The 21,830-nt window shown below is 39.2% G+C and overlaps 1 protein-coding gene across 3 annotated transcripts; it reads right to left on the reverse strand.

Annotated features, from left to right (window-relative positions):
• Positions 1–2,451: 2,451 nt before the first annotated feature.
• nup54 (nucleoporin 54) lies at positions 2,452–21,830 on the reverse strand. 3 transcript variants are annotated; one of them, XM_061926865.2, is made up of 15 exons: positions 21,714–21,830; positions 20,804–20,911; positions 16,775–16,858; positions 16,483–16,647; positions 16,071–16,154; positions 14,744–14,899; positions 13,668–13,888; positions 13,402–13,589; positions 10,902–11,098; positions 10,773–10,827; positions 9,079–9,172; positions 4,552–4,659; positions 4,334–4,453; positions 4,070–4,180; positions 2,452–3,979 (listed from the first exon to the last, which is right to left on the reverse strand). In XM_061926865.2, the coding sequence occupies exons 1-15, from the start codon at positions 21,820–21,822 to the stop codon at positions 3,851–3,853; spliced, it is 1,929 nt and encodes a 642-aa protein (XP_061782849.1). In that variant the 5' UTR covers positions 21,823–21,830; the 3' UTR covers positions 2,452–3,850. The 3 variants fall into 3 exon arrangements, with proteins under 3 accessions (XP_061782849.1, XP_061782850.1, XP_061782851.1); XM_061926866.2 differs by having other exon boundaries at positions 2,453–3,979; positions 16,612–16,647; XM_061926867.2 differs by lacking the exon at positions 16,483–16,647 and having other exon boundaries at positions 2,454–3,979.

Raw genomic sequence — 21,830 nt, forward strand, 5'->3', positions numbered from 1 at the left:
GACAGGCTACTGTTTCAAACGTTTCAGATTGCCACATAACTTGGTACATATAGTCCACAATATGCAAACACGAATGAGGAATTATATTATCATGTGATTTAGTTGTCTCCATACGTTGCACATAGCCATGACAGTCGTGCTAATGTTGGAAGCCATTTCCTCAGTGTATCAGCATATTGAGAACGAAATAGGCACTGACACTACCCATATCCACATAGGTTTTATTTGTCAAAAATATATTTCGCCCTGTCAGTTCGAATACACATCGACATACAGGCTAACAGGCATATATTTCCCCCATTAGTCTACATGTCGATGTGTCATTGACCGGGCTAGCATGCTAAGCATTACACTAAGCATTCGTTGCATGAACATACTAGCTTTGTTAGACAAGATCATAGACTGTATTGGACAATATAGTTTACATATGAAATGTCAATTTCCATTTATTACAAGTAATAAGAAAACGTAAATGACCTTCCTTACCTATCAAGGAGGAAATTACCAAGTTTGGCGTCAGATTCAAAAAATCTTCTCCGCCTTCAATTGTCTCCATCTTTCAAAAGGCATCCCCGATACAAATCCCTGTTTTGTTCCTGGCTTTGTCATGAATAAGTTGAGAATCGTAACGACGCCTTTTAGATTTATTAAGGTCTGACATGTTTAGTAACTTTACCAGTGGCAGTAGCTAGACGAAGAGGGCGGTGTGTAACTGACAACCTGGACGTGACACACTCACAGACTTTCTAATTGGTCAAACGGTGGAGGGCGGGACATCAAAATTAAAACAATAAGATTTTGGGGCTGTAAATCTAATTTTAAAACGAGCATATCCCGGCTGAACTACTGTTATCAGTTATAGAGGTATTCGAAAAGAACATGCCTTTTGACATATAAGGGCTATTTAATGATAACTTGACATTAAATTATTACCTATAAAAAGTACCACTGATAGTCACACACACAAACTAGGTGTGGTGAAATTACTCTCTGCATTTGACCCATCCTGGCCTTTAACTTTAGCAGGGGGTACTCCAGAAAACAGGTTAAGTGAAAACTATGAGTATGTAAAAATGTGAGATGAGGGAAAATCTGTTCCAAAAAAAAAGTCAAATTTAGAGTCAGTTACTATGGTAACTTAGTGACATTAACGTGGTCGCTGGCAGGTTTTCTTGAAAAAACAAACAAAAAATTACTTTAATAATGCCTTTTGCTGAACATGATACACGTTATCAGACTTTATGTGTCTGTTCATTTGTAACCAGTAGATGTTCTAACAGAATCCATTGCTAAAGATTAATGTTGGGAGAGGATTTTGAGGCCATGATTAGTTGGATATAGCCAGCTGTCATTATACTGTATAAGAATTGTAAGAAAAAAATGTCTCAGTCAAATCTTTGATTTTAGATATTTAATAATAATTGGATTTGTTTGGATTGAAAAACATACAATGAAGACAACCATACATTTTTGTAAATAAAACTAACATTTGTGCTACATCCTGCTGAGAACCGCAGCGCCCTTAAAATTAATGCAAAATAGTCCAGTGTGGAGGATATTACTTCAGTTAAACAAATTGTTCTTACATAAAGTGAACTAGTCAAAAAAGAAGCAAAAAAAAGCAAAGCTAGCAAAAAAGAAAAAATATGAACTTTACCTTGATTTCAAATATGTAATATGTGTCAGTCATAATCAAATTGTTAATAATAAAAATAAAAATAAAACATCGGGAAGAGCCAGAAAAGGTAGTTTGGGCATCGGGTCAGGATACCCCCTAGGGCAGTGGTTCTCAAATGGTGGGGGTACTTGAAGGTATGCCAAGGGGTACGTGAGATTTTTTCAAAATATTCTAAAAATAGCAACAATTCAAAAATCCTTTATAAATATAAATAAAAACCTATCTTTTTTTCCAAATAGTTCAAGAAAGACCACTACAAATGAGCAATATTTTGCACTGTTATACAATTTAATAAATCAGAAACTGATGACATAGTGCTGTATTTTACTTCTGTATCTCTTTTTTTCAACCAAAAATGCTTTGCTCTGATTAAAAAGGTTGAGAACCACTGCCCTAGGGCACCTCTGATTGGCAGGAGGCCACAAGGAAGACCCAGGATACATTGGGGAGACTATGTCTCCTAGCTAGCCTAGGAACGCCTTGCGAGGAGCTGGACAAAGTGGCTGGGGAGAGGGAAGTCTGAGCTTCTTTGCTTAGGCTGCTGGCCCAGAGACCAGACCTCGGATAAGCAAAATAAATAGATGGATGGATATATATATATATATAAAAAGTGTGTGTATGTATGTGTGTGTGTGTATATATATATATATATATATACATATATATATAGTAGAAATATCATACTAGTTTTCTTATTTCAATAAGAATGTCTCAGATTTTAGAGAAAGAAACAAAATATATATGTATGTGTGTGCTTATGTATGTATGTATATATAATATATATATATATATATATATATATATATTTATTTTGTATTTGCATCGGCTTTCCCTGTCAAATATGAATAAAACAGATATATTATTTTTAGATGCCTCCAGGTGCGTTTTTCACTGGTGGGATTGCACCTAAATTAAAATGAGATTTTATTTCAGATGAGTTCTTGACTTTTTTTACCTGTGTCCTAATATAAAAATGTGATTAACCATGGAATCCTTAACTTTTACATTCAAACATATGCATTGGCTGTCAGTAACTATCTGCCAGCTAAGTACATCAGTATTTTACTTTAATTTCTCAGAGTAAATAAAGACAGCAATTTCTCTCCCCGGCTGCTATGGTGAATCGACGAATCCGCACTCCATTGATCATGGCATTTTCCTGTGGTTTTAACTCAAGAGTCAACATCTTCGGGACCGATTGAACTGATTTAGCTCAGCTGTTCTCAAATCCAACATTCAGTCTTACCCATCTAAAGGTAAATCAGCTCGGACTTCAGGTTTACACTCAGTTGAATACCCCCAAGGTTCATACCACGACAAATACAACAATAATGTTAAATTCAATTTGGAAACAATATTTATGAATACAATTATTTTTTTGAATGTCCAATTGATAATTATACTTTTAAAAATGTAGGATTAATACAGTGGGAGAAAGCGGTAGGGAATGGATGGATGGATGAATACAGGTAAATAAAACATGCAGGTGTATAATGCTATGACTAATGTGTATTGTAAAAGTATATTTCAAATACCTACAAAATACTGAAGAGCCTGTGGAGGGTTAGGGCCAATTATGTCTGACCCATGACCTACACATTAGCAAAATATGTAATGGACTCCGGAGCATTCAACACAAAGTCTTCAGACATTTACAAATAAATCTCCAAGATAATCCACTCTGCTGCTAGCGGTCGTCCATCGGCACGGTGGTGTGAATCCTATCAAGTCAAGCCCTACTTTGATGAGATGTTAGAAAAAGCTCACCTGAGGAAGTAATCATGGTGGACGTGAGGTGACCATAAGCATTATAGCAGGGAGATAGAAGGTTTCAAACTGAAATTAAATTTAATAACATTCCAATGGCATACATAAAAGCAATACAAATGTACAAATGTGTTCCCGTCAATACATCTTTTCACTTCAAAGTCTCATATCCATAATCTGATTTGACATGAAGGCTATTAATAGGCCCTGCGATCTTTCTATATCAGTCCAGAAAGCACATATTAGTCAATAATTGGATCTCTGCAAAAATATATATTCACAGTCCCCTAATTGAAGCAGCACAATGACAAATATATATAGTTGTGTGTCTCACACACACATCAGAAGATGGATATTGAGAGTTGGTTTGTGTGCGCGCTTGTGTGTGAGTGTGTGTTGCTCGGCTCAACTCAGGATACCGCCTCGCATGTGTCCACTGTCGCTCAGTCCGTGCTCGATGAGTTTGATGTCTTCCAAGTCATCTTTAATGACGCTGATCAAGTGACTCAAGCCGTCCTGCTGCTGTTTCAAGTGCTGAATAGAGAAACACAAACAAAACGTGTTACAATGGACCAGATTGGAAGGGGGATAAAGAATCTGAAGATGTGGCAGTGCAACACTCACTTGTTTGATTTCTCGGAGAAGGTCAGCATCAACGCTATACCGCTCTTCCGATCGCACAGCGCCAAAGTGGTTCTGCATTCGTATTTGGGACATCAGCTCATTCAAGCGACCCTAAAGATAACAAAAATGATTAAAATATCTAAACAATGTCTATACTTGACAGAAGAGCTGAACTCAGCCAAAAGTATAGAAGTCGTAAACACATACGGACAAAAGAAAAGACTGAAATAGTTTTATAGTCTTGTTGTAAACAAAAACCTGCACCTTAAACTGTGTGGGGGCATTGAGTTCTGACTGAATGGTGTCCAGCTGCACCCTCAAGTGCTCTTCGTCTACTTGGATGGCATAACCGCTTTTCCTCTGAATCTCCTGTTTGATCAACACCTTTGCAAGTAAAATGAGGAGAGGCGGCGCTGTTACAAGCCGGAAAAATAAATGGTGGAATCAACAGGAAAATAATTAAAGGCGGTGCCAGAAAGTACCTGCAGCACCCTGTGAGATAGATCCATCAGCTTCCTCTTATATTGGGCGATCTTGGCCACCGTGGTCGCCTGGTTCTTCTGAAGCTCAATGATGTCATTGGCGACGATCTGTAAAAGGCAATATGTTAAGGAGCAGAAGTGCATTTCACACATTAAAAAGGGGTCATATCATGTTTTTTTCTACATCTAAAACACTTCCTTGTGGTTTATAACATGTAATGGTGGTTCTTTAGTAACAATTTTTGCATAGATTATTTTTTACAGACCATTTTCAAGATGCTTTCTGACCGTCTCTTCAGGATGAAACATTCTGTGGGCACTCATATTTACGTGGCTCCACTTTGACTGCGTTTTCTTTCTGCCAGCCATGTTGTAGGTTTTAGTGCTTCCATATCAAGTCTACTGACAGATGTAAGTTCGAACTGTAAACTACTTTGTATTAAAAATGGCAACAGTGGAGGATGCATGTGCATGCACGAGCCAGACTGCACCCACAACAAGAAGATAGAGAACGAGCTAAATGACTACAGCGTCAGACTCGTGCAAAGCTTTTTGGATAAATATCTAATATATATGGAGATATTTGATGATATCACACTGGGGAAAAACATCACAAATTGGGAAAATTCCATACTTCCATACAGCTCGTTTGGAGGAAGTATTAAGGAAGGCAAGATAGTTTTATAAATATCTCCCCTCTGCCTCCATGGTTTGATTTCCTTTTTTTGGGACCTTAGCAGATCCCAAATACACAAAAACAGGTACCAATAGGTTAGAAAAGTTGATTTTTCATAATAGGTCCCCTTTAAAGCAGAAGCCTTTGATAGGCCACCAATCAGTAGCGGCCGATTTACGTAAAAACGTATGTGATCATCATTGCCAATTAATGCCTTTTAATGCCGATCACAAATGCTAATCCCCTCTGATTAATATTGTATTTATTTTTGGTCACCCGGCTGACAAGCTAGCAGGTAACTGTGTATCTCTATACACAATGTGGAGCCGCTCCCCCTAGATAATAATAATCACCTACATTACGAACAGTACTGTAAGCTGCATTTCTTAGTATCATTATCAAGTATTGGGACATGGCTTAACATGGTACACACCAAGAACACGCAGGAACAATCAAGCTAGCCGCTAAACTAGCTAGAGGCAACACCAAGAAATTAGTGCTCAATAAGTACATGATCGGCCATTGCCGATCGCAAACCCTATCCTCTGGTTGACAAGCGGCTAGCAGCTAATTATGGAGGAGTGGCTCTCCTAAACTAATAATAACCACCTCCGTTAAGGCAAATAAACTGCATTTCTTAGTATCTTAAGCATTGTTATCACGTATTATCATCACTGGAGGAAGAGCCTAAACATGCGACACACCAGCAGCAGGCATGGTATTAGCTAAGCTAACTAGCTAGAAACCACAGAAGAAATAAGTGTTTAGTAAACATTAAGAAGTTGTGATACAGAAGTGTGTTACAGCAAAAAGGAAGCAGTTAACAACAAAATAACAATTAGATTAATAAGAGTCTACAGAGAGGATAATATAACAACTGTGGGTGTGTCAGTATAGTCACCGTCAGTGCACTACACATAATAGGATCGGATTGATGAATAAATTGGTAGTGTGGATAGGTACCAAGAGTAGTATCAGTATATAATTGATACTGGAGTGATCAGATGGATTAGAGTTTTCCTCTTAATGTAATTAAATGTGGCGCGCCACCACAGCATTTTTATTACCGCCACACTTTGAAAAGAAGGGCTTTTTCAGAACTTGAAAACTAATTAAAGTAATATAATATATTGTAGCCCCAGAAGAAAATCACACAAAGTACGATGCATTTAAAAAAAAAATGTTATTACCAATCTTGTGATAAAAAACAACGGCAACAGGTTTTACCTCCCTAAAAACACTTTCGTCTCCTTGAGTATTCGCTTCCCCGCTGGACACACAAAAACGCTTCCTCATTCTCGCCAATCACCTTTCAGGCACGTACGGTGTGTTTGCGACCATTACAAAAAACAACATCAAATCCAAACCACACGAACATAAAACATTACCATTAGCTGGTTGTTATTGTTAGAGTATAAACCTATATATATATATATATATATATATATATAATATAAATATATATAATATAAATATATATATATATATATATATATATATATATATATGTATGGGTTGGGCGATATATCGATATACTCGATATATCGCGGGTTTGTCTCTGTGAGATATAGAAAATTACTATATAGTGATATTCGAGTATACTTTCTCACACAGTTGCTTTTAGCTGCAGGCATTACACTACAGGCTCTTCCCACTCTTTCTTGTCTCTCCTCACAGAGACATAAACAAACGCACCTTCTTACATACGTCACACACGTATACGCCCTCGCGGAGCAGAGAGGTAGCAGCATGGGTGACGTTAGCTGTGGTGCGAGTGGTAATACGAGAGAAAGAAGGTGCGAATCTGGTAACAAATGAAGGAAGAATTAATTTCCAAGAAAAACAGCACGGGGTCCATCGTCTGGCGGTGGTTTGGCTTCAAGTGGGAATATGTCGAACAGACAACCGTCATTTGTCAAGTGTGGAGCAAAAGTGTTGCTACAAAAAGTAGCATTACTGCTAATTTGTTGCATCATTTGAAAAGTCACCTGCTAGAGAATGAAGAGTGCTTACTCCGCATGTCAACATCTCCGTTCGGTACCACACCAACAAAATGCCGAGGCAACCATTTCCACATCAAAAAAAAAAAAAACGACATAAGGAGATAACGTCCGCCGGAACCTACCACATAGCGAAGGATGTACACTATTTGATTTCCTATTATGCAGCTCATTTTTATTTTACAGTTATTGAAATATCTTGTGTGACATCATGCACAAAGGTGCATTTTATTTGTTTTAAACTATTGTAGTGGCGTTCCATACAAATAGTGCACTTTAATTTAGTGTTGTTTTGATATGTCATCTTGCATCATGCAAAAAAGTGCACTAATAGCTTGTTTTAAAATGTCTCTGACAATCTTGCACTTTGTTTTGAAATGACATGAATGTTTGTGCCACTGTTTAATAACTGTTTAATTAATAAATACAGTTTTGGTCAATTGAATTGTGATTTCCCTCTCTGCATGAAAGTTTAAAATGAGCATATATTACTGCAGTATAAACAAGAATGTTTTAATGTAGACACATAGAATCATCATACTGGTGTGATTATATGCATCAATCAAGTGTTCATTCAAGACTAAGGCAAAATTTCGAGATATGTATCGTGTATCGCGATATGGGCTAAAAATATTGAGATATTAAAAAAAGGCCATATCGCCCAGCCCTAATATATATATCCAATTATTTGCCACTATTGACAAGAGATGTACCAAAAACCTGACCACCGAAAAAAGACTGATCACCGAAAACTGCACTGCCGAACCCGGATCTAAACAAAACGCGCACCATTGTCTGGAGCGTTGTCGGCACAACTGCGATATGAACTTGATTTTCATATATATTGCAGATACACCCGCGGACAGCCATCTTCAAAATGTGCAAATATTTGGAGGACAGTGGCGGCTTTTAAGAAAAGACAGTCTAACTAGAGCAACAGCACGAAGCAAGTGTGACGTCATGCTTGCTTCAACCTCTTTAGTCAGGGACATTGAGGGATAGAAGTAGCGTCTCTAAGCACAAGTACATTCTATAATAACACCAGAAGAAGATGCTAAATTTATTGCCAATTGTTTTTAATTTAAAAAAAAAAAGTAATTAAAAGTCTGTAAACACTTGAAAAATCTCAAAGTACCTTGTACAAAAAGCAGCAACAATTAAAAATTTGGCAAAACGAAAAAAATATAATACTCAATAAAACCGATTAGTTTTAAATTTATGTATACATTTTTTTTAGCCTTTTTAAAGAAATAATCATAGCAAATTATGCAAATTACTTGATGACATTTTAACCACTCCCCCCATCACCTCATGTAACTTGGCAGTTGACGGGAAACCCTGTAGATACTTTTATTTTCTCAAAATCATTCGTTTTTATGGTTTAAAAATTTCATGGACACAGAAGGACTTTGAGGGCCAAAATAATTTAAATGAGTAATAGAGTAGATTTTGATTTTGTTTAGTTATTGTGTATTATCCAAACAATTGTATGTTATAAAAGAGAATAAGGAACTAGATTAATATTGAGTTGATTTAGTTAAACTCACAATAAATAAATTGAAAGGTTTACAGTTCATACATGTGATTGGTATATGCCGATCTTACTCACGGATGATCAGTATCAAAATCTGCAGCATAAATCCCTGATCGGAACATCCTTGTAGTCTAAATTATTGCATGCTATGAAGGTACAGCACAGAATATTGACCCTCTACTGGCTATGAGTGCAACCCAAATAGGCAGTAAGTATTGTCACTGTAAATATGTCAAGATGGTTCCACCTTGGCAGAGTTTTATGCTCTACTGATTAAAGTTTGTTTTTAAATGTAGGTAAAGAACATAAAAACATACGTCCACTCTCGTCTGGTGCTGCTTGGTCATCTGGTCCTGAATCTGCAGTCGACGATGCAGCTCTTTAAAGCCAACCATAGGCACTGGGATCAACCTGGAGAGAGATACGAGAAGAAATCATCAATAGAGGTTCAACATGATCACAGATAAATCAATAGGCAGTACTGCCCAATTTGTCTAAGTGGTGTAGGCTTAGTGCTGGGCGATATGGCTGAAAACTGTATCACCAAATAAGTGTTTTATATCGGTCGATATTGATAATTATTGATATATTTTTATGACCTATCAAAAAAAGGAACAAGAGAAAAATACTTTAAATGTAAACATTTTTATTTTAAATGTAACCTTCCTCTGGGTTGTACTTGTATAGCGCTTTTCTACCTTCAAGGTACTCAAAGCGCTTTGACACTACTTCCACATTTACCCATTCACACACACATTCACACACTGATGGAGGGAGCTGCCATGCAAGGCGCTAACCAGCACCCATCAGGAGCAAGGGTGAAGTGTCTTGCTCAGGACACAACGGACATGACGAGGTTGGTACTAGGTGGGGATTGAACCAGGTACCCTCGGGTTGCGCACGGTCACTTTCCCACTGCGCCACGCCGTGGCGCAGTGGGAAAGTTTCCTTTCGGCTATCAAGGCAGAAAGGAAAGGAAATGTCAACACACACACACCCACACACACGTATAATTTATGTTTATTTATTTATAAAACAGACGTTTTTTGTTAACATCTTAAAAGTGTTTCATGTAAATACAAGCATGTTTAACACATTTATCATGTTGTAATTGCATGCATGTTCGAAATAAACTCACACCATAACAAAGATTATTTTCTTCCATGAAGACAAAAATATAAGTTGGTGTATTACCTTATTCTGATGACTTGCATTGATTGGAATCAGACAGGATTCACATTAGTGCTGAAACTTCCACATTTACAAATTTACATTGTGGAGGTGAAAAAAAGTCCTCCTTTTTGTCCAATACCACATTAAAGTGGTTGGTTTTTGGCATCTTATTTGTCCAGTTTTATACTCTGTAGCTTGCTAGCCTGTGTGCTCTATCTTTCTGAGACTTTTATTTTGTTAGCGCAGACAGGATGGAGCAGCACTTTTATTGTGAAGACAGGAACTGTGCGGTCGATCTTTAGGCTTTTGACGGCATGTACGGCGCGAGAGTCTATTGAAATAAAAAGTTGAAATAAAAAGTTTTTCTTGCCTTCCTCTCAGTCGTTTTTTTTCCTTAATACTGAGCTCGGAGCAGCCAGCGTCATCGCACAAGATCCTCGGGTGCCGCAAAGGTCAATCAATTGACAGAAGTGACGTCCTAGTGAAGATTGATGATCGCTAATTTTTAGGACTATTTTTTCAATGCTTAGCTGGCGGTCGACTGACACACCCTGCGTGATCGATTGGTAGCTCACGATTGACGTAATGGGCACCCCTGGTTAATACCGTTACCTGATTAGTCTTTAGCGTATCACTCCCACTAATCAGTGATCACTTCCTGCGTTTCTGGTTAAGGAATGCCTTTGTTCATGCAACCAAACTAGCTTCACAACTTCCTGTTTCTTCGGACAGATAAAAAAAATATACATTGAACGCATGTTTATCGCGATATATACCGGTACTGATATTGTTTTATTGGCCCCAGCCCTATGTATGCTTAACCTTTAAAAGGACTTACTTCTCTGGTTCTGGATTGTCCACCTTGGCCTGCTCCCAAATGATGGGGTCTACCCCTAATGAGGACAAAAAACCTTTAGTAAAAAAATGTGACAGAAAAAGGAGCTGGGTACGGCATATACATGTTCACCTGCAGGGGCGCTCTGGAGCAGCTGCTTGAGCTGAGCAGGCGAGAGTTCGGTGCGTGTGACTGACATGATCACACCCAGCTGTGTGAGCTGCACCTTGATGTTGACCTGCTCCAGGTATGTGAAGAGTGTCGAGGCGGGAATGCGCTTGGAAGTGCCATTGGGGGAGCGCTCCACCACATAAATGATCACCTCTGTCCTGAGAGAGAGAAATATGATGCATTCATATTAAACATGAAGAGCGTTCAAGACGAGGCAGACCTCAAACAAAATCAATGTGTTGACTGTGGTATTCATATTTTGTTACCTTTGAAGAAACCCACATATAGTCAGTCGTCCCTCGCCACATTGCGCTTTTACAGACTTTCAAAATATTTTTCTAAAGCATATTCTACAATGTTTTGGTCCTAAATTAAGCATTGTCAAACATAAACATGGCTAAATTTAAAATATCAATACTACAGTAGTATTGGTCACTAGAGAAGATTAGTCTGTTCAGTATCGTAGCCACTGATTGGCTCAACCTCTAGCAGCATTACTATATTGAATTAAATGAGTAAAAATGTGACTAAAGGGTGTTATTTCATGTCTAGAGAGCTCTTAATGTTAAAAAAAACAACTTAATCGGAAGGTCGTAGACGGTTTATCTATTATCTAGCTTTGAAACTACTACTTTGCGGAAATTCATTTTTCGCAGCCATGTCTGGAACCAATTAACAGCGATAAACAAGAGCCGAATGTATTGTCCTAAAAAATAACATATACTGCTGTATCTCTATTTTGCTGATTTATGGGCTTTTAAAATATTATTAGATAAATGATATCCCTATTGCATACCTGCCAACTTTTGAAATCAGAAAAACCTAGTAGCCAGGGTCCAGGGGCCGCAGGCCCCGGTAGGTCCAGGACAAAGTCCTGGTGGGGGGTTCAGGCTTCGCCCGCCGACGCAAAATGATTGATTGCATTCAGACAGGTTAAAATGTTGCTAAAACCATCACTTTTCTATCAGTCACAGTGACTTTTCAAAACAAAAATATTACAGCAAAAATCATATGGGTTGATTGACATGTTTATTCTGTAAGCTAACTTCAATAGTTTGAAATTATTTTGACAGTTAATGCCAGTTATCCTGTCAACCTTTCACAAGACTTCAATTTGTTAATTGAAAGTATAAACAGTATAAACACTTTTTACAGTAAACAAATGGTAAAACAGTACTAAACAATTTCATTAAAAAAAAAATTGGTGTCATTATTAACTTTCTGTCCAAGCTTGTATAATCTACTGTAAAAAATATTCTGTGCCTAAAATTCACATTTCTATCACAATTATCATACTGTAAACATGGTAAGCTAACTTCATTAAAATTAATAGTCCTGTCAATAGCATGGAATTACAATTCAAATGTAGTTTTTTTGTAAGCCTTTCAAAAGAATTCAAAATATGAAAAATTAATGAAAATTAATTTAAGCCATCAGACACTTGAAAAGTGGCACATCACATCTCTAATGTAATCATTTTAACTTTTCAACAGAAATAGCACTGCAAAATATTAAGGACATACTTCTGTATTTTGGTAGTTATGCTGTCAACATTTAACAAGATTTCTTCAACTTGGACTTGAAAGCATAAATAGTATAAACACTTTTAACAGTATAACAGTACTAAACAATTCCAATAGATAACATTGGTGTCATTACCTTTTTGTGTCTAAAATCAAAATTTAGCAACGGCATTAGACTTGTGTTTTTTTGTCCCAACGTGGTCTTTTACATCGCTAATTCCTCCGTGTCCGATCGAAAAATCTTGTCTGCACAAGGTGCAATTCGCGTAGTTTTCACCCTTTTTGGAACGGATAATGATTCCCGGATAGGCTTTTGAATATTCTTCACGGAATGACTGCAGTTTTCTTTTCGGTTTAAGACTCGTTTGCGATTTTTCTCCGGCTGATTCCATGATCGTTCGCTCGTTTGGAAACAATGGCCTCGTGCTTGGCAGCAGTGCTATAAATAGCCTCGCGCATGGCATTCGGAATGGCTCGATAGGAAGTTACGGGAAGCAGTGTCGATTGTGATTGTTGTTACGCGATTTCGTGAATAAAACTTAAAAAAAAAAAAAATGTTTTTAATTAATGAAAAAACTTATTTTTTATCACTGCAACCGTAACCCGGAATAGGTTGATGAAAACCGTACTAATTACGGGAAAACCGGAGTAGTTGGCAGGTATGCTATTGTATCTTTTGATCAAATACTCCGACATTATCAAGTTGAATACAGCAGGGTAAATCTGCTTTGTTCTGCTGTTGGCCGACATGTTCGGATTCCACAGCCCAGAGCTACATAGAGACAAGCCTGAATTAACAGGTAACATACCGAATATTTATCTTTTATATTATCTAACAACTGTAGTCAGTAATTTCCATAAAACAAAAAACTATTACAAGGAAACAACCTCCTTAGTGGAGGATGTACAGTATAAGCGTGTTAATGGTGAAAACGTACTGGTCATTAGGCAGGGACCTGACGCCGTCTACGTTGACACTCAGCGTCTGGTTGCTCCCCAGAACTTTGTGCAGAGACTCCACCAGCTGCTGCTGCTGCGCCCGCACATCTGCTTCCTTTTTGTTGAGGACCAAGGCCACTAAACCATCCTCGTCCTTACTGACTGGCACACAACTGTATCCTACAGCCTGGGGAATCACAAAATAAAAATAAAGCTCAGAAATTAAATTAATTACCCAAACCCCCATCTTTTCTGTATGACCCACCTTGAACCTGCAGAAGGGGTTCTCCTGGTTGAAGTCTACAGGTGGGTTGTTGTTGCTGAAGTAGCCCTTCCCCGTGCCCCAATAGGCTTGCAGCTGGTTCCATTTGGCATGTATAGAGTCACGCTCGTCTCCTAACAAGGTGGGGGCTGACAGTGCTGTCACCTGCTGGTACAAGTTATTTGGCTGAGCTTGCTGCTGGGCCAGCTGGCCGAACAAACCTCCTGTGAAGCACAAAGATTACCATTTCACTCATTAAAGGACAGGTGTCATTTTTAACATACAATGTCATTATGCAGATATGACAAGATGTTATAATCTATTTGACTTTTGTGGGTTGGATTGTTTAGGAATGACTTACGACCACAGAGAAGTACAAGTGTGACTCTGATCCACATTAATAAGTAAGGATCAGAAAATTCATTTTAAATTTTTGCTGTTGGTGGGGAGGTGAGCCACCAGATCCAGCAGGTGGAGCTGCTGGGAAACATTTGATGTGTGTGGCTGTTGGCACATGACTGACACCTGCAGGACTTTAGTTAGTAGTTCAGTGTTGTATTTTGGACTTATTCCCATCTATAGTGATATTAAAGTTAAAGTACCACTGATAGTCACACACACTAGGTGTGGTGAAATTACTCTCTGCATTTGACCCATCACCTTGGTAGGTGATGAGCAGCGGTGGTTGCGCTCAGGAATCATTTTGGTGATTTAACCCCCAATTCCAACCCTTGATGCTGAGTGCCAAGCAGGGAGGTAATGGGTGCCATTTTTATAGTCTTTGGTATGACTCGGCCGGGGTGTGAACTCACGATTTACCGATCTCAGGGCGGACACTCTAACCACAAGGCCACTGAGCAGGTTATTAGTTAATCAGTTATTATTATCATCAGAGTAAATTACAGGTTATTGTGTTCTATTGCAGGTCTGTCATATTACAGTATTTTGCAATATCATATTGACCACAATTTGCAAATAAAACCTTTTTGGCAAATTAAGTCAAATGTCAGCTGGCTGGCAAAAGCATCGGAGAAGGTAAGGCTCAAAGAAGTGACATTATGCAAATTGCGAGCACTCACCTTGCTGCTGCTGAGTGGGCTGGATATTGAAGCCACCAAAGCCACCCAGAGTAGTTGTTCCTAATCCAGTTCCGAATCCGGTTGTCCCGGAAGCCGTTCCAGTACCAAGGCCAGAAGTGAAACCAAAGCCTTTGTTCTGTGTGTTACCAAACAAACCTAAAAACAAAAATAAAATATAAACCAGTGTTTTCTCTTTTGGGGTTTGCTTGTGTGAGTGTATTAAATATAAGCTAAATCTTCATCCTCGACTGTTACGTGGACCAATGAGTGACCAATGGTATCGGCACACAATTACTAACGACGCACAATTTTTTGTTCACAAGCAAATATAGAATAGTCCCTGCTTCTCAAGACCGATATAGATTATTTATTTATTGCAGCTGTCAAGTGTTTTATCTCTGGGCTTCTCCAGTGGCATATTGCTGCTCAGGGAAACAATACAGTGTATCTGGAGTTTTTCTCTCACGTCTTGGCATCCATGAGCGATAGTTAAGTCTGCTTGGCAGTGGAACTCAAATGAAGAAGAGCGGCTGTGTGTCTCCTCTGCCCTTCCTTCTACGGCTGGGCGATATGGCAAAAAAAATTATTACGATTAATTTTATTATATCACAATTTATTTTGTTCTAAAAGGCGGATTGTCGTGTGCGAGATTATACCGATTACCGTTGCATCCCTACTGTTTACTACTTCAGTATCTTGTTATAGACATTTCCGCCATGTTTGATCGAGTACCGGTAATATATGCTAACAGCTGACAACAGTAATTTTGATAGGATCTATGATTGCGTTTAATAGAGGTGCAATAGTACAGGTAACCCACACTAAAGTCCGTACCTCAATTTTAGTTTAGCTTCTTTTTCGGTATGTTTTGTTGGGGTAAAGAGAACAAAATTTTTTCTTCTTAAAGTTGTTTTACTATTTTGCTTGTCATCACAAATTTTATTTTGCAGTAAACAAAGATTCAGTGGTGTACTAAATATTAAAGACTTATTTCAAGTTAACATTTATCAAACCACACTTCAAATGGTAAATTATATTTGTATGCTTTAATTACTTGTATACATCAGTGCTTCTCACCAGTGGTTTGGTAATTGGCAAGAGGTGACTCAGATTGTGGAGGGTTTTTTTAACTTAAATACTGGAGCTTATACTTAATAAAAGTACATTAAAGTGAAGTTTGGATTAGAGGTAGAGATGTCCGATAATATCGGCCTGCCGATATTATCGGATATTATCAGTGGAAAATCATCAATAGCCGGGTAGAGATGTGTGAGGACCATTCAGTAGAAAAGGGGTATTTTAAAGTGTCAGTAGCCTAATGCATTACCTGTTGCGTTGGTAGAGGGAGCGAAGCTAAATGTGGATCCTGGTGCAGCAGCAGTCGTTGTTGCCCCAAAGCCACCAAAAGCGCCTGTGTAGCAAACAAATTGATGTCAAATCAGTAATGATAAAAACTAGACAGACACCCAAGACATATAACGACATGTTTGATGTCTAATACGAACCAAAAAAACTATGAATTTGAATCATTCATAGTTGAAATCAAAATGAAAGTGCAACATTGGTCTTGTGTCTTACTAAGGACGTGAGTCAAAATAAATGAGTATTATTGACATGTTGTCTCCTCATGCAAACAATATAGCATGAAGTCCAATGAGACAAATAACATGAGATGAGGAAGCACTACAAAAAATGGATGACAACTGTACCGATTTAAATCAAATGACAAGGGGATCTACCTGTGCTAGCCAGGCTATTCCCAAAATTGAAAACAGTGCCAGTGGTGGACGCTGCACCAAAGCAGCTTGCGTTAAAGCCAACCGCTGCCGGGTTGGCATTTAAACCGAACCCCCCAAAACTAAACCCACCAGCTGTGGTGCTTCCAGCTCCCAGCCCCCCAAATCCTGCAGCCGAGCAGAGGCGGGCAGCGAGAGGGAGAGAGTGAGACAGTTAAATGACAAGAGCTAAGATAAAAATAGTATGAAGAATGATAAAATAAGAAACACGTTAAAATTAAAAAGTGTAACATACCAGTGTTGGTGGAGCCAAAGGTAAATCCTGCAGCTGGTGCGGCCGCAGTGGTGGTGGCAGTCCCAAAACTAGGAGCTGTGATAGCTACAGTAAGCAGATGAGCAGTCTGATTATGAGAAACTTTGGTGAGGCAAAATTCATATGAAGGAGAATAAGGGTCTCGCGAAAAGATTGAGATTAAGATTAGTTTATTTCAAAAATGACAATGCAATTTCATTAAAAACACATGACTACACATGGTTAAAAAAGCCAGAATTAGCCAGAAGGCTAGTTTTCATCTGTAATCCCCTGGCCATGATGTAAAAAAGGCAGTACAATTACAATTTAAAAGAAAAAGACAAGAAAAAGAGAGAAAAAGAAAAAAAGCACACAATATATATATACGATATAATAAAAAATAAAATACAACATCACAACATAACATTTATCGTAGCATCGAAACAGGCTCATCTTTTAGTGCTAGCAGCTGTAGGCGTTGATAAACCACATTTTCTTTTGTTTTTGTGAAGGCCTTGTATATTGTGACCAGTTCAACCTCCTCAGGTACTGAGTTCCACACATTTGTACTCCTTACTGACCAGGCCGACTTACTGAAAGTGCTCCTGCTAGGGCTGCAGCTAACGATTATTTTTCTATCGATTAATCTATAGATTATTTTTTCGATTAATCGGTTAATCTATAGATTATTTTTTTTGATTAATCTATAGATTATTTTTCCTTTTACCGATTATTTTTTTAATTTAAAATGAAGAGGAAAAAATAAATGTAGGCCAGTTTTTTCAAAAGGCATGGCTTTTATTTACAAAAAAAAAAGTATGGCCACTCAGTCAACATTGACAACAACATGACAAAATATTCTGTAACAATGTAAACATTTAAAACTTTTAACATTTAACAAAATTAAAAGTAGCTTATTTGCTTTTTAATGTGCAAATATAAAAGTAAACATCCAGTGCAAATCTTAATATTCTGGAATAGTATAAGCATTTCAAAAGTAAAAGTATTGCTTATTTTGCTTTAAGATGTGCAAAAATAAAGATAAACATCCAATACAAAAAAGTGCAAAACGGAAATATTCTGTAACAGTGTAAACATTTCAACAAAAGTAAAAGTATTGCTTATTTGCTAAAATGTGCAAAAATAAAGCTAAACATCCAATACAAAAAAGTGTAGTGTAAACATTTCAACAAAAGTAAAAGTATTGCTTATTTTGCTTAATAACACAACAATGATAGTATGATTAAAGTGAAAGTTAATTGTTGGTTTGTACATAGTATATGTAACTGTTAATGTTGTAAAAGGTATTTGCACAACTAATTAACGTTAGCGTTTGTGACACGTCTTGTGCCGTGGGGTTCTTTCAGGACCGACAGACTGAACGCCAGACGGCTTTGCCAGGTTTACAATCTTTTAATTTTACACAAAGTCTTTTCTCTTCCAACTCTTTTCTCTCCTCGCTTTTCGGCTCCTCTTCCTCGCTCGCTCGTCGTCCACTGTCTCTGGCTCTCCTCCTCTCTCGCTCCACGTCAGCTTCACTTTGGCTCCTTCCAGTCTCTCTTCCCCCTCTCTCTGCTGCTCCCCTTTTCTTCAGCGAGAGGAGATTGGATGATCGTGCCCAGGTGCGCGGATCGCGCACCTGGGCACGATTGCGGCGTCGCTCCCGGCGCGCCCCACCTCGCCGCTCGCTCGCCGCCGCCGCCGCCTCTCCACAGCGTTAAAGAGGAGCGCGTCTTTGTAAACACTGAACAGGCACGCCAAACGCGCCTCTCAGAGCGAAACGGTGCTTTAGTTTATGAATTTACAACGCAGATACAAATGACACATTCATGTTTTTGTGTAATAATGACAACGTATACGCACGCGGACGATTGACTTGTTGATGGTGATGGCAAGAACGCTGTCGGGGGTTTTCTTTTCAAATGTTCGTTCATAGCCGTTGGGCTGCTATGATAGGCCATTTCCGCTCGGCACAGTGTGCATACAACAACGTTATTAGGCCGTTTATTGAAATACTCCGACACTTTTGACGACTTTTGGCGTGCTTTTTTTCCCCTCGCTCGCATCGTCTGCTTTGCGCTCCGCCATGACAGTAGTGTGACGTAAATATGCGACGCGCCGACGCACAAAAACGGCGTCGACGTATTTACGTAACCGATGACGTCGACTACGTCGACGCGTCGTTTCAGCCTTAGCTCCTGCGCAGAGGAATATAACAGTCACCTCTGACAGAGCCTCGAGTGACACGCTCACAGCTGTTTCTTTGGCTGATCAACTCTGCCAGAGGACCTGGAGCCAATTAATGCAGTACTTTATAGGTCAGTTTTAAATTTGCAAATGTGTGAAGACTGTCTCAGTTTAAAATACTGTATTTTTTTTTTTTTACAATGGCACAGTGATGATAGTGCCTAGGTTTTTTATCCATAACTTTAATTGCTTGTTTGTACAATATTTCCAATGTTTTTTTAAACTCTGACCAGCCTAAGATGAGCTGGTAAGGCAATAGTTGAGTGGCTGAAAATAATTTAATGTAAATACAGTTTTGCAGCTTCAGAAAAACTAATCCTACAATAATGAAAGCTCTCTATTAGGAGAATATGGATAAAAGTAAAAAAAAAAAATAGTTAAAGTCCCAATGATTGTCTCTCTCACACACACACACACACACACACACACACACACACACACACACACACACACACACACACACACACACACACACACACACACACACACACACACACACACACACACACACACACACACACACACACACACACACACACACACACACACACACACACACACACTAGGTGTGGTGAGATTATCCTCTGCATTTGACCCATCATCCTCACCTCCTGGGAGGTGGAGGGAGCAGTGAGCAGCAGCGGTGCCCATGCCCGGGATACATTTGTGGTGATTTAACCACCAATTCCAACCCTTGATGCTGAGTGCCAAGCAGGGAGGTAATGGGTCCCAGTTTTATAGTCTTTGGTATGACTCGCACGGGGTTTGACCTACCGATCTCAAGGCGGACACTAACGACTAGGAAGATTGTTAAAATGATAAGGGGGTCAGTTCTGTCTCCTGTAATGTTTGTCTGCTCTTGAATGGAATTGTGCTGAAAATCTTAATTTCCCCTCAGGGATTAATAAAGTATTTCTGATTCTGATTTTAAAAATGACAGGGTTGAATAAAATAATATAGAGTAGGGTTCCACCTCGGTCCACACTCCATTTCAGTAGGTGGCTAAAATGCACACCAGAAGGTTGCTTGCCAACCGCCATTAAACAAAAAAAAGGGTTTCTAACTGCGCATGTGCGAGTAGCATACTTGCCAACCCCCTGATTTTCCCGGGAGACTCACGAATTTCAGTGCCGCTCCCGAAAATCTCCCGGGGAAACCATTCTCTCGAATTTCTCCTGATTTCCACCCGGACAACAATATTGGGGGCGTGCCTTAAAGGCACTGCCTTTAGCGTCCTCTCTCACCTGAAAAGGAGAATATTATATATGTCTCCCTTATCCATAGGTTTATCTATAACCCATAAAGTAGGCAGGCACGGAGCTATTTCTCAGCGTGTGTTTATTCCACTGACACACAACATCCGGATTCCCATCATGCATTGCTTCAAAACTACGGCAAGTAGTAATGTCCAAAAACATAACAGAGACGAAGCAGAAGAACAAAGAAGAGACATGGCGACGACGAATAAGAAGAAGAAGTATGCTTGCAAGTTTCAAAATTACCGTATTGGAAAAAATAATTTCAGTTCATCCAGGACAGCTCGAAGGGGAAGGGGTATGCTGCCTGCACATTTTGTAGATCATACTTCTCCATTGAACACGGTGGACGAACGGATATACTCATTCATGAACGGATTATTTACATATATATATATATATATATATATATATATATAAATAATACTCGAAAATATATACACCCACCCCCCCCCCCCACACACACATCTCCCGAATTCGCAGGTCTCAAGGTTGGCATGTATGGCGAGTAGATGATGGGGGCACTTACTGCCGAATCCAGACGAAGCAGTGGTGGTGGTCGCAGGGGTGCCGAAACCAAAAGCTGTCGATGCTGTGGTCTTTGCGCCAAACGAACCAAACGAAAATCCGGAGGTGTCTGCACACATGAAAATATAGTGTGGTTAATGTAAGGTGTCATAGCAGAATTTTGCCTGTACACTCCTTTATCTGTTTGAGGCATGCCTTTACACTCCTTTAACTGTTTAAGGCATTAGCCATAACAGCTATCTTAGTCAACATGTGCCGTTAGCTGGCCACTAAACGCTGTTTCAGTAAAAACTTCCATCCATTTTCTACCGCTTGTCCCTTTCGGGGTCGCAGGGGGTGCTGGAACCTATCTCAGCTGCATTCGGGCGGAAGGCGGGGTACACCCTGGACAAGTCGCCGCCTCATTGCAGGGCCAACACAGATAGACAGACAACATTCACACACTAGGGCCAATTTAGTGTTGCCAATCAACCGATCCCAAGGTGCGTGTCTTTGGAGGGAACCCACGCAGTCACGGGGAGAACATGCAAACTCCACACAGAAAGATCCCGAGCCCGGGATTGAACTCAGGACCTCCGTATTGTGAGGCACATGTACTAACCCCTGTACCACCGTGCTCCCCTATTTCAGTAAAAACTTGAATTACAAAAATGCACAGCAAAATAGCAGACATTTGTCAATGCTTTATACCTATATTTACATCATTTTAACGTTTATTGGTGGCCAGCTGTGAAAACAGCACTTTTAATGGACGTCCCCACGAGATTAAACCCCGCTGTTCGCTTCCATTGACGAGCTATCAGTAGAAATAACATAAAGAACATGTTAGGATTAACGATAATGGTGGGAGTTTTCCAAAAAACGGCATGAACTAATTCCCTTACAAAAATAGTGAAAGAAAGCTTAGTTACTTGCTGCCGTGTTGGCTGCTGCACCACCGCCAAAATTGAACGCCATGTTGACTGCCGCTGTTGTGCTTCTTCTTCGCCTACTTTCCGTCGCTGGTGCTTTGATCGTCATCGCATAGT

This window comes from Nerophis lumbriciformis, linkage group LG32, assembly GCF_033978685.3.
Source record: "Nerophis lumbriciformis linkage group LG32, RoL_Nlum_v2.1, whole genome shotgun sequence".
Taxonomy (NCBI): domain Eukaryota; kingdom Metazoa; phylum Chordata; class Actinopteri; order Syngnathiformes; family Syngnathidae; genus Nerophis; species Nerophis lumbriciformis.

What these genes read in the sequence shown, in the direction of transcription:
- nup54 (XM_061926865.2), bottom strand. Translation starts at nt 21,822, where the DNA reads ATGACGATCAAAGCACCAGCGACGGAAAGTAGGCGAAGAAGAAGCACA. An exon ending in TCCCTCTACCAACGCAACAG is followed by an intron (nt 14,900 to 16,070) that starts GTAATGCATTAG and finishes TTTTGTTTTTAG; the next exon opens with GTTTGTTTGGTAACACACAG. An exon ending in GCCCACTCAGCAGCAGCAAG is followed by an intron (nt 13,889 to 14,743) that starts GTGAGTGCTCGC and finishes TGTGCTTCACAG; the next exon opens with GAGGTTTGTTCGGCCAGCTG.